The sequence below is a fragment of the Nestor notabilis genome, unplaced genomic scaffold (genome assembly GCF_000696875.1).
Source record: "Nestor notabilis isolate BGI_N333 unplaced genomic scaffold, ASM69687v1 scaffold9476, whole genome shotgun sequence".
NCBI classification, from domain to species: Eukaryota; Metazoa; Chordata; class Aves; order Psittaciformes; family Psittacidae; genus Nestor; species Nestor notabilis.
This window is the reverse complement of record NW_009931455.1, coordinates 33,197-46,205: the sequence shown is the minus strand read 5'-3', so window position 1 is coordinate 46,205 and position 13,009 is coordinate 33,197. Positions and strand designations below refer to the sequence as shown.

Here is a 13,009-nt window from a genome sequence, read left to right as displayed (position 1 = left end):
TCCTGCTGATTAGAACTGTTTAGGTGAAAAAGATTTATACAAGGTGCCAAAGCAAAGACAAATGAGAGTGAAAGGATACTGAAAAAAAATTATTTCTCTCAGTTCTTGAATGATAGATGTTCTTAGTGAAAATCAGCACAGCTGCATAACATTGCACTGAGTTTAGCAAGCAAGGAAGTCGCTGACATTATGTCTTCTTTAGATCTGAAGGATCAGGGAGACGTTTGAGCATATTACATGCAGAACAGCATTCTCAAGGAGGAAAAGAGCTAAGTCATTTTCTTCTGCATGTGTCCTCCATGTAGGAAGACAGGCTAAATACTCTTTAGATGCACTGTAAGCAATCACGCCTTTAAAAATGAATTCCCTAATCTCTTTTCTGCTTTCTTTCTTCTTCCACCCCTACAACCCCCGCAGAATCAATTTGTATGAGTTGATCAAAAAGAACAATTTCCAAGGTTTCAGTTTGTCTTTAATTCGACACTTCACTCAGTGTGTGCTGAGATGTTTACAAGTGCTCTACCAGGAAAGAATCATTCACTGTGATCTGAAGCCTGTAAGTACAGTTATTTCATAACCTCTTATTCTGTACAGAATACATTAGTTTCAATCTATTATTTATTGATTGAGAGGCAACTCTCAGAAGAACCCTTAAAACCCAGTAGACTATTTGTACTGAAGCTATAGTTTATATCAGACTGTGTTAGTACTAGACTCAAGTAATTCTTTAAATTAATTCAGTTCATTCACTGCAGTTATTATACAAGTTCAGCTGGTTGCCAAAATGTATGCAAATATGAATCAAATTCAGGTAATAACTTTTTTATTAGAGAAAGAAAAAAAGTGCTTATGGAATTAAGTATTTCAATACAAGGGACATTATAATTCAAGGAGATATTCACAGGGCAACTGGAGATATTCACAGGGCAACTGTTTCAGTTTATCCTGTTAATTCTATTAAATTTTATATGCATAACTGTAAATTAAGTAGCCCAGTAGATGACAAAGGACTTCTATAGTACAGAGTTTAGGGTACTCACCGGTTTCTGGAGGAACATCTGTGATCCAAGTCCTGCTGCTTTATTTGCTAAGCATTCATGCTAGGTGAAACATTTTCATTCTCCTTAATCCCCAATTTTAGGTTTTTCCAATTTTCTGAGATTTCTGAAGTATTTTAATTCTATTTTAATTTCAGGTGAATGTTTCTCTTGACTTATTTTACAAAACTGCAAATGAACCAGTAAATCAATAAATCAGCCAGCTCTCAAGTAAAAACGCTAAGGATGAAGTTCTTCTCTCATTTTGCTTAATGTATCTTGACTCAGAATTCTGAAGAGTCACAGTCTGTACTCATTGTCTTGCCAACATCTTTGCCAGACCAATTTACAGTGAGAAGTGAGGCTTGCAAATAACTAAAATATCTTAACCAGAAATAATTATCCCAATGGGAAATCTGTTTTCAGGCAGCCACTGACAAGGAATGAGGTTGGCAAGATCTACGAGTGTATTAAATCGAGTAATATATTAGTGAACATTTAATGAGTTTACTGAAGGAGAATTTTGTTCTCATTCTACAATTGTACAGTTTTATGAATTTAATTTATGTATTTGAAACTCACATCTGTTACTTCATCTGCCTCCTGTGATATTTGTCAACATAATGTAGAGTATGGAGTTTCTCTGGACTTAATGCTAGGTAATCACTGCCCCAGAACCTGGTTTTGCAGTTGATCAGCTCCCTTGCATTGTGAGAGATTTAGAATTAGAGACAGAGTTCTACCATGAAGGGTAGAGGGAGGATGCTTCTTCCCATAATAGAAGCGCTTGGGTAGTGGAAGTCAGTCCATGTCTTGACTTTCACAGTAGCAGCTTCTCCCTCCTGTCACGCAAAGTATTTCCTAATGAGTCCACTAATTACTACTTTGAAAGAAAGAAACTACTTTGTCATTATTTGGCATCAACCTGGGAACTGCTCAGTGCTTCAAAGCTTTAACGTGTAATCACTTTAAAACTGATTGATAAAGGTAGCCATCTCTCCACTGAGAAGTGGAAAAGGCTGCATGATCAGAAAGGAAATCAAAGAAAACCCTTGATTTAGGTAGATTTATAATGAGGATAAAAGTCAGCTATGCAGAAGATACCTAATAGGCTATGTTTACTCATTGGTGCAAATACCCCTGTGCTAGCTGTTTAAGAATCACTTCTCAAGCTGGAATTGTAGGGAATTGCAGGCACACAGTGCTGTACCCATCTGCACCCAGCTAATAATCCATAGGACCCTACCATTTCTGTCCATCACTTCCTGGGGATCCCAGAGAGCCTTTCTCAGCGGGATCACACTGTTGTGAGGTGGAGAGAGGTATGCTTAAAGAGAGTCCGGAGAAAGTTGAAAGCAGTGGAGGGAAAAAGCATGAAGTACAACTCATTCATGGGACAGGGGCTTTCTGTGGTTATAAAAGGATGGTTCTGGTGGATTTAGCACAGCGTACAACCAGGTGCAGTTTGCCTTTTACTAGGTTAACAAATAATGAGGTTTATGGAGCTCACTGCTTACACAGCAAGCACTCTTACTGGCTGGTGCCTTGATAACACCACACACTGCACAGTGCAGTGGCTTAGATTGTATGACAGGGACTCAAGTTCCTGTCTAGCTAACCTTCAAACTGGATACCTCTACAAATCTCTCTTTGGTTAATTGCTCATTATTGGATGCTTACTCATGTTACCAAATACATTCCCAAGGAAGTTCCAGTTTGAAGCTTTCATTATGCAGATAGGTGTAAACCTGATGTGTTACTCATTTATTTTCCAAAGTGTTCATTAACCTAACATGGTGTTAAAACCCTTTTTTCCCTGTGATTCTTTTTTCTCTTTAGGAGAACATATTATTATACCACAAAGGCCAAGGTTCAGTTAAAGTTATTGATTTTGGATCAAGCTGCTATGAACACCAAAGAGGTTTGCAGAAAAGTCAAGTTGATGTAATTTTCTTAATAAGCTTTCTCAATTTTGAATAATGTGAAAACTATTTATTTGATTATGCTAATACAGTGACCTATGCCCCTATTTGGAATCTGATGAACTGTTCAGCCACCGGTGGTAGAACAAATACTAGTAGAAGACAAGTATTCTATTGCCATGCTTGTTCTTCATCCCAAGCCTGATCAGCTCCTCTAATCCTGTTGAAATCAGAATTTCATTTGCAAGAGTAATTAGCTGAAATAGGCATATGAGTATAATCTCAATACTTAACAAGGAATTTATCAGGTCCAGAGAGCCTTTCTCAGAGGGATGGTTAAATTACAATTGTTACTTTTTGGATTAATACAATGGGGGAAATGGGAATACGTTTTTAGTCTAGAAAATCTAAACTCAGTTTTATTTTTTTTCTATCAAAGATTTAGGTAGACTGTGCAGGAGATGACAAGAACAAAATCAGTAGAAGATAAATGAATGTATAAAACTTTACCTAATAGTAAATCTCAATATTAGTAGACATATTGTAAAGCAAGAATGATATCATCATCAGGAATGCAAATATCATCTCTTAAAAAAACCCAAAGAAACACAACAATGAAACCCAAAACCCAGGAAAGAAATCTGCACTGTGTTTTATTAACTTAGAAAAACAAAACTAGTCTTAAAAGGCTTATATTTTTCCTATGAATGATGGATATTGAAGCTGAGCCAAACTTTTCCACCCATATTTTGGGATTCAGACCACCAGATTCAGACCACTTACAACCCAGTTTTGTAGAAGTGTGTAATCATTTTAAGTTTGACCATATTTGAGTATTATGTAATCTGAGATGCAGCCTGAAATATTTGGGAAGAGTAACAAATTGAAACACAAAACAAGTGAAAGGAAAGATGGAGCATGACTGAGGAGCCTGTCAGCTGAAAAAAGGATTGGTACAAAGTGGTACAGGCTTAGAGAGTGGAAAGAAAAAAGACAGCAATTTATTTGTGACAAGAATGACAAAAAGCAGACAACAGTTGTGCAGTTGGTCAGATGCACTAGGGCAGATTGCCACCATGTTACTCTATAACTGTACAAATGTAGAGAAATCACATACTGTGCAGCACTTACTTTTCAGGGTGCATTCCTTGCAGAAAGATGTTGAATATGTGGGGATGCAAAGCAGTGCAGAAATACAAAGTGATGATCAGAGAGGTAGGAATAAGAAAATAACAGAGAAAATAACACAGTAAGTGTGTTTAGTTGTCTGAGTAACAAGAGAGAAAAGAATTAGTCCTCTCACTATAATGAGTCCTAATTTTGGAATGAGATCTTTTGACATCTGCTCTGTGGCTGTAATGCATTAATAGGGAAATCAGAAGGCAGCAGGAGATGTTCCTTAGGTGTCAGTGAAACCAGTATTTCCTACAGTGCAAGCCTGTGATAACAAAGAACTGTTGATTGATGCAAGGACAAGACCTCCAGATAGGAAAATGGACATGGAGTAAGCTGAATCACAGCACTAGTAGAATAATTTCTTTCAGTGAAATTTGTTGAAGAACAATTGCCAAATAGAATAGTGGAAAGTATATTACCCATAGGTTTTCAGAGCCTATCCCTCAATGTGAGCAATCCCTTAATGTCACTAATGGGTAGAGTAGATTTATGATGCCTGAACATGTATTTCACTTTTCTGTGAAATCTGGAATCCACATTTCTGTCCCAATTATGATATTTTGCTTTTCTGTTTTGATATAGTGTACACATATGTTCAGAGCCGGTTTTATCGCTCACCTGAAGTGATTCTTGGTCATCCTTATGCTATGGCTGTTGATATGTGGAGTTTAGGCTGTATCATAGCTGAGCTTTATACAGGCTACCCCCTGTTTCCAGGGGAAAATGAAGTTGACCAACTTGCCTGCATCATGGAGGTAAGTTTTGGGATTGTCTTTTGAACTGCATGTTCACCTGATAAAACTACATTGCCAGCAACAAAGAAATCTCAAGACATAATGAAACATAATTGGCTATGGGCTGGCCATTTAGAGAGGGTTTTATTACGGAGCCAAAGAGCTCTTTGACACAATGGGTTTTAAGGCAAAACTGTTATTTCCATTTCATATGCCAAACACTACTTTGTACACTTGCTGTTTTGCTTTTGAAGGAAACATATTTTAATCTGGTCAGAATCTTTATGGAGAAGTTAGAACAGAAGAAGCATATCTAAGGGGAAGAAAAAGCAATCAAAATTATAACAGGCTCCTCTTCTCTTAGAAATCGAATATGTGTTGATTGAATCAGATTTCTTTAGTCCAGTCTCCTGCTGAGGAAGAGATTTTTGCTAATGTTTGAGTAGTCAGCTGTAGCTTTGTCTAGAGAATCTTGAAAACATCAAAGGCTTGAGTAGAAACCCACTGGGTGCCCTGCTCAAGTGCTGCTCTACTCTCATGGTGAAAAAGTTTTTCCTAATAGCCATCCTGCACTTCTCAAGCCACAGTCTGTGGATGTTGCCCTTTCTTATACTGTCTGTATGTAGCAAGGGGTTTGCCACTACCATCTTCCTAAGTGTTTTTCAAATGTCTTTTTCAAAGACATTTAGGAATGTGCTGCAACATCTCCAACCTCAGACCACCTACCCAGTGCAAATTTCAGAATAGGTGCAAAACTGAAAGCAAGTTACTTTGCTACTCCATACCAATCACTAAACTGCAAGCTGATACTGAACTCAGCCCCAAGTTCTGATCCTTCTGGTGCCATGTTAGTTTGTGCAAGATTTTTAAAAGACAGCGTCTCTCCATGTGACCTTCTTCAACAGCTGTCATTAATAGAGATGTGGTAGTGAAGATCCCAGTATTATCCTTTGTAAGATCACATATTTCTGTGTGCAGACAGCTTTAGGGAATCAATTCCTTCCACAGTAAATGGCACAAGAGGAAATGGTTTGTAGACATTTCACAGTAAATTGTGACATTCAAGTTCTCTCCTGATGCTTGTTAGGTGTGTTTATGAAATGAGGAGTAATTTCATGAGTTCATTTTCTATGTTGAAGGTGTTGGGTCTTCCACCAGCTGATTTTATCCAGGCTGCATCAAGGAAGCGAACATTCTTTGGTAACTGCTTCTGACTGTTTGTCCTTGCTGGATTCCTCCCAGCTAGCTAATTGCTAGTTAGTAGCACTGGTACAGAGCAAGGCCAGAGAACCTTAGCTGCTTCTTAGCTGACAAAACTGTACTGGGGAGAAGCAAAAGGGTAATATGAGGCCTACAAATGAATGTGATGCTTTTCTCTTCATGTCTTACGGGCTTCTCATTGCCAAGGTGATAGGGAAGGGGTGGGGAAATCTATTCCACTGTTACTCCTTAATAATATTATTGCTGAAAGGAATGCAGTGAGCTTTGGGAACTGATATGCATTAAGTTCATTCCACTGTCTATAATTTGGGTTTGAAAATTACACAAAAACAAACAAAACCCCACAGCATAGGATGCAGTCTCTAGGATGTAAACAATATTGTTTGCCACAATGCTGGCAGACTATCAGTCCAGCAGGGCTAAACCAGAGTTAGTGGGATGGATATGGGTACTGGTTTTGCAAATCTCTTAAATATTTGATGAGGATTTAGAACTTTTTTTTTAAGCATGTATTTTATTTTTCTTTTTAAGATTCCAAAGGTTTTCCTAAATCCATAACTAACAGTAAGGGAAAAAAAAGATGCCCAGACTCCAAGGATCTAAGCACAGTACTCAAAACCAATGATGCTGGTTTCTTGGACTTTCTGAAAGGATGTCTGAGGTGAGTTCATAGGTTTGACTTATATGCAGGAGGCTAGTTCTGACTTTGCTTTCATTCTATTGTGCCTTCAAAATCTTTGTATCTGTTGGGGGTTTTTTGGTGGGGTGTTTTGCGTTTTTTGATTTGGTTCGCTTGGTTTGGTTTTGTTTTCCGTGGTAGCATTTGCGTAACTTATGTTATTCACAGCTTACTGCAGAAAGAAATCATTGCACAGAAAGCCTATACAGGATTGGCCTAAAGTACAGAAGAAAGCTGACATCATCCCACCTAAAAGCAGATCTTTTGATGCTGAACACTAAACTCTAAAAACAATGTTTTTTACTCATTGGGGCCTTTGTATTAAATCCTTTCTGTTTTATCAGAAAAGGTTCATTCAGATAGCATAGATAATGGTAATGCACTGTCCCAAGGTCGTGTGTATATGGAGATCCAAGTTTAGTTTTGTACTTAAATCTAACTTCTTATCCTATGGGAAGAAAGTCTTCCTGTTTCCTCCAGCAGGAGTTGTATTTGGAGCTGGCTTAAGTGGCTTGAATGTCTTGATGGAATTTTCTGTGCTAGGGCTTGGAAATGGCAATCAGGTGTTACAGTGTAGTATACGAATGAAAACAGTTCTGCTATTTGAATAGCTGCTCACAAAGATCTTGCTTTCTGCATGCACATTCCTTTAGGTGGGGTTAGAAACTTTTTAGTTCCAATATAGCATATGCCTCACTCTTAGCAGAGAACAAAAAGGCGTTCAGCCATGTCTCCACCCTAGAATCAATGGTATTGCTTCTTCTCGATTATGGTAGTTAGTGTGGAGAATTACGTAGCACAGTTAGCACTGTGTTGCCTTGTAGTTTGCATGCTGATTTAAGACCTTTTTCTCCTTCTCATAGTTATACTTATTTTTCATTGATAGCAGTGGCATTTCACATTTCAAGAATTAGTTGATAGACTGTATTTTTCTATTCTCTTTATTTGAATAGATTATTATAAATCACTGGAGCTCAGAATGCGAAAAGATTCTAGTATGTCTCAGAATCTGTCATTTCTAGGATGAACTGTTGACTTTAGTCAAGGATTTTGCTACTGAAAACCTAGTATGACAAGTGGTCTACAGCTTTTTTCTCAAAAGAAATTGATGATTTGCACATTTTTGTATGTTGCTAAATGCAAATAGCACGTAACTGTTAACAGTCTTCAGACAAGGTAGAAATTCTCTACACAGAAACTTTTTACCTAGTATCACAGAATAATTTAGCTTGGAAGAGACCTCCGGAAGTCATCTAGCCCACCCTCCCACTCAAAGCAGAGCAAACTTGGAACAGGTTTCTCAGGACCTTGTCTGGTCAAGTTCTAAGTATTTCCAAGGAGGAAGATTCATAGCCTCTGGGGCAACTTGTTCCAATGGTGAACCAAACTCATGGTGAGAGTGTCAGTGGCAAAGTGACTGTGCGTTTGTGTGGAGGAAGAGAGACATGATTTAGTGTCACCAGCATATCATCTGTTATCACAAAATAAATGGGACTTTTCAATAAACGAAGTACTGTGGGAGAAGCTCAAACATGATCATGTTTATTTTCCAAGGTGGTCATGTTACTAAGCATTTTACAGGGTGGGTCTCTGCAGACCCTGCTGATATGAGGTGCTATTTTATTAATAGGTCTTTTTGCTTGGGAGATAGTTACTAATGAGGTTTTACTCATCCATCAAACTAAAAGGCTGACCATGCAGGAACAAACTTTTGTCTGGTTGCCTTAAATACTAATGTCTTTCATAGGTGCACTAAGGCTTTCAAGATGAGCTTGGATCCTAATTTGTACTCTGTAATGGCAGCAGAAGCTGGCCTCATACCTTTTCCAGTTCTACCTGTGTCTTATGCAAGACTAATATTTTGTGTCTTTTTTAGCACTGACTGTAGGTTTCTTCTAACAGTTCAGTAGTACTTTCCTAAAGAAATCTATGTTACTGCATGATTACATGATAAAAAGATCAACCCTCTCTGTTTCACAAAGAGATTGCTTTTAATGTTCTCAGTTTGCTAAATTTGAATAAATTATTGATCCATTTTGTTTTGCTGGCTGAATCATAACATTTAGAAAGTAGTTTCAGTGAATCAAGAGAAAAAAACCCTGTGAACAAATATTTTCAGGGCACACATTAGAAATATTGTGTGTTGGGATTGTTTAAATTATTTTCAAAGGAATGAAGTATGGTTTGAAAAGAAAACTCTTTTGGAGACAAAAAGAATTGAACTCTTTTGTCATTTTCAGTTGCCAATCTGTGTCTGTCCAAAGTAGCTTGATACATTTGCCATAACTTCACAGATAGTTTTGTTCAACTTGAATATGAGTGTTTTGCAGATGAAAGCATCAATCAAACAAACAAAAATCATTCAGCTTTTTGATGACAAGAATCTGTTTGTTTTCCTACATTATTTCTGTACAGTTCTGGACAGCACTGACATGAGACAAATCAGAATGAAATAGTCTGCAACTGATATACAGATTAGTAACAGAAGTATTAGGACTGATAGTAACATAGTAAGAATGGAAATGTAAATGTGTTTGAGCACTGGAAGAAACAGCAGAATAGGGGTTGAAAGAATGGTATGTATTGGTGACAAAGGCCTGTAAAACTAGGGAGCATGTTTCCTGCTGTAAAACTAGGGAGCATGTTGTCTGTCACCACCAGAAAGTCTGTACTCTGGTGAGACCACACCACAGTGACAAATCTCAAAGCTCACAGCAATTGCATGGCAACAAGGCTGCAGATTACCACATATACTGTTCATTTCCCTGTTAGCCTGAAAGGAAAACAAACATATATTCCAAAAGGAAAAATAGATCATGAGTAGCTACCTTGCCTAACATTTATGGAGACTGAAGTCAGCAAGGTTCTGATCTGAAGGAACATGCCCAATGACTTGTGATGAGGACTCAGTAGCTGACAGCGCTTGTCTCTGTGTGACGCACAAGTGCTCTTGTTCAAAGCACTTGGTACTTGTGAGTATGGGATGTAAGAACTGAGTAAATGAAAACCGTGAGAGGATAAAGTCAATGTAGAGATTTTGCAAAAAAAATAAAAATAAAAAAATCACCTTTCATTTCCATAATAAGATCTCATGTGAGTTTTGTTAAATTAAGTCTCTACAGTAGTTTCAGGTACAGTTAAATTAGGGAAGACATATCTTTTGATGAATTATCCTGTGTCTCATTTACGTTCCCTTTCTTGGAGCTTACATTGACAGAATGTGAAAACCATGGAAGAACTATTCAGTATTCATACTGAATTTCCTGAATATTCAGAAGTATTCATTAGGGTCTCTACCCTAATAACACCTTGAACTGCATATTAAAATGGTTTGATACTGCAGAGGGTTTGATCAGCAAAGCACACAGTGCTGGAGAAAATAAAAAGTTTTGAAGGATGGAAGAGATCACGTAAGATTTTTCCTAATTTTCAGCTAAAAATTTGTTTCAGAAATATCCTCATGACCTGACTTTCAGAAGATAATACTGAATCTTTTGGCTTAAATTAATTTTCTGTCATAAATAGTTGAATAATTATTTGTCTACCACGGATTTAAGGTGGGAACCTGCCCTGCGCATGACTCCCGATGAAGCAATGAAGCATGCGTGGATCCAGGAACCAAAAATATACAGAGCAAAACAGAATTCAAGAGTGCTGAGTGATGGCTCTTTCTCTACACTGGAAAAGAAAAAAGAGAATATTCGTAAGCATGTGCTACCTGGAGAATTAAGGGCATTGTGTGATGTTTGGTATTTCTTTAGATCTGAAGTAAGGTGAGCTGATGGTACACAGTGTGCAGATAATGGATGGTCACTGGAAAGTGGTGGTTACGGCCACTCTCACTTCAGTAGAAATGCATTACTTATGTTTTATAGCAGCTGACAGCAAGGAGACTGGCAGTCCCAAAGATTCACATAGAAAGATATTCTCCCTACTGACAGCAAAATAGTGATGGTATCTGACACCACACTATAATGCACTTCACTTTCAGAGGAAAAGAATGCATCAGTGCTGATTCTAAGATCCAGAGAAAATTTTCAGCTGTTTTTTCTTTTTCTGAATTTGTGACAGTTGTGTTTATCTGCTGCTAAGAGCCTGCAGTCTTACCCTATCATTTTATTTATTTCTTATTACAGAAAATATCTGGAAAGATATGGCTGACAAAGTGGAAAGTGACGTGGAAAGTGAACTGGCTGAAAGACTGACTCCTATTGTGCCCTCCACATGCACAACAGAAAATGATTTGCAGAACACAAGGAAACATGTTCTTCCAGAGAAACATTTGGAAACCCAAATGGACAAGCCTGTAAACAATGGTCAAGTAGAACACAGTGGTGAAACAGTTCTTCCAAAACATTCTCTTTTTTTCCCACCGATTAAGTAATACACCACAAAAGTGATGACTAGTTAAGTTGCATACATGTTATATTTTGTAGGTATTATTTGTACTCAGGAATATAAGCTGTATCTGTCTGTACATGGGCTGTGCACATTGTAAGTATATTTAATGGTCATTTTACCCTGAAATAGTCCAGGCAAACAAAACGGAATTTGAAAACTGTTCCTTTTTCTTATCTACATCCTTGTGATCAAAGATCCTTCACAACCAGCAGCAATAAAATGGAGACTGTAGAGGTGGAGAGTGGCTTATTCTTGATGCTATAACAGACTTTTGAATTTTAGGTTTCCTGGATCTAAATGAAAGAATGCATTGATTGAAGAATCTGAATCTTTTCACTTACTTCAGCATAAATCAGCAATAATTCATGGATAGGATTACTGGATTTACTTCTGTATAAAAAAAAAAAAAAGATAAATCAAGCACAGCATCTTCACTTTCCTCCTCTATCTCCCTCTTCTTTATAGTGAAGCACTAGGTGGAAACTGTTGTCACACCTTCTTAGCAAAAGAAGCATTTAGAAATGCAAATTATGTTCTTTAGATCTTTAGCAGCAGCAAAGAAGAGTGGTATTCTGGGCCCACTGCCGCAGAGCTTCCACTCAGTACTCACAGCAACAGAAAGGATGGATTAAAACAAGCTGTTTCAATTCAGGAAAATTGTCCTCCATGGGAAATTTAACTCTGAAAAAAACCCCAGATTTGTATGACTTCTATGTTTTATATGTTTAATTAATTTAAACATTTAGATCTTTGGACAATAAATGGATGCTACTGCAGTTTAGAAGGAAATAATGAGGAAATAGCCCTACAAAATGCAGCTGTTACTCTCGCAGTGATATTGCAGTAGTCCCAAGAGAAACAAGTGTTCCTAGGTGTTAAGCCACCATGACAGCAAACTCCACAGGCTCTTTGTGCAAAAGGAAAGCCCAAAGGATATGAAAATGGTCCTCACACAGTTCTAGTGTAATAGTGGGTAAATAAGCCACCTGACAGGGTACAGAGATGACGGCACAACAAAAGGCCTATAGCAACTGTGTTCTCCTACTTAATAGAAAGTTTATGGAAACAGTCACCTCAGAGAAAATGGGCTTTACAATGCAGCACAAGAATTCTCTTGGCTTCAGACAAATCCTGGGACTCGTAAAGAAACACCTGGAAATGAGTGACCCAAGGTGGATGGTAGACCATTACTGAGTATAATCACCCCACTGTGAGGCAGACATTACTGACAAGCAGGACAACTTGCAGCACCAGAATTGTCTGTATCTCTGGCTTCAGAGAGACTCCTTTGAAGCCGAGAGACTATAAAATGCTCCCATTCATCACCAGGATGATATACTGGGAGAAGTGAGTTCTGTTGTGCGCTGCATTTAGGTGATGGAACAGAATACCCAGGGTGACTAAGCATCTTGTAGAATGTGGGCCAAGCGCTTCTCACACTTCACAGAGAAGGATTTCCACCTCTGGTCAGAGCTGAATGAAAGAGTCAAACTCATCGTCAGTTTTAAGAAATATTCAGATAGGTTTTTGCAGATATTTGGAAAATATTTTCGCTCTTTGTTTACAAGTAACACAGAAGATGATAAGAAACAAAGGATTTATGTTTAAGTACAAGGGTTCAGTGTGGACTAAGAACAGCAAAAATACTTATCCTGATACCACATAATATAAAAAGCCATATTCTTATACCCTTGCAACTATAATTTGTACTGTTTTGATTCAGTTGCTGCTCATTCTCCTTCTCTGTTGTGGTACATTCACTTGACTGCTTAGACTGCTCCAAGTTAAAATACCTGTCTTAGAATTGGGCATTTGTGTATTTGTCTGCTTTACCTCAGA

At 37.8% G+C, this 13,009-nt stretch overlaps 1 protein-coding gene across 1 annotated transcript in view; it reads left to right on the top strand.

Annotated features, from left to right (window-relative positions):
* The window catches only part of DYRK4 (dual-specificity tyrosine-(Y)-phosphorylation regulated kinase 4), a 24,703-nt gene extending 13,294 nt beyond the window's left edge, over positions 1 to 11,409 (top strand). Inside the window, exons 8-14 of the mRNA XM_010015910.1 lie at positions 418 to 556; positions 2,877 to 2,958; positions 4,718 to 4,890; positions 6,009 to 6,069; positions 6,622 to 6,751; positions 10,327 to 10,472; positions 10,906 to 11,409. Coding sequence (XP_010014212.1) covers positions 418 to 556; positions 2,877 to 2,958; positions 4,718 to 4,890; positions 6,009 to 6,069; positions 6,622 to 6,751; positions 10,327 to 10,472; positions 10,906 to 11,153 — 979 coding nt within the window. The 3' untranslated portion in view covers positions 11,154 to 11,409. The remainder of the gene's footprint in view (positions 1 to 417; positions 557 to 2,876; positions 2,959 to 4,717; positions 4,891 to 6,008; positions 6,070 to 6,621; positions 6,752 to 10,326; positions 10,473 to 10,905) is intronic.
* The last annotated feature ends 1,600 nt before the right edge of the window (positions 11,410 to 13,009 follow it).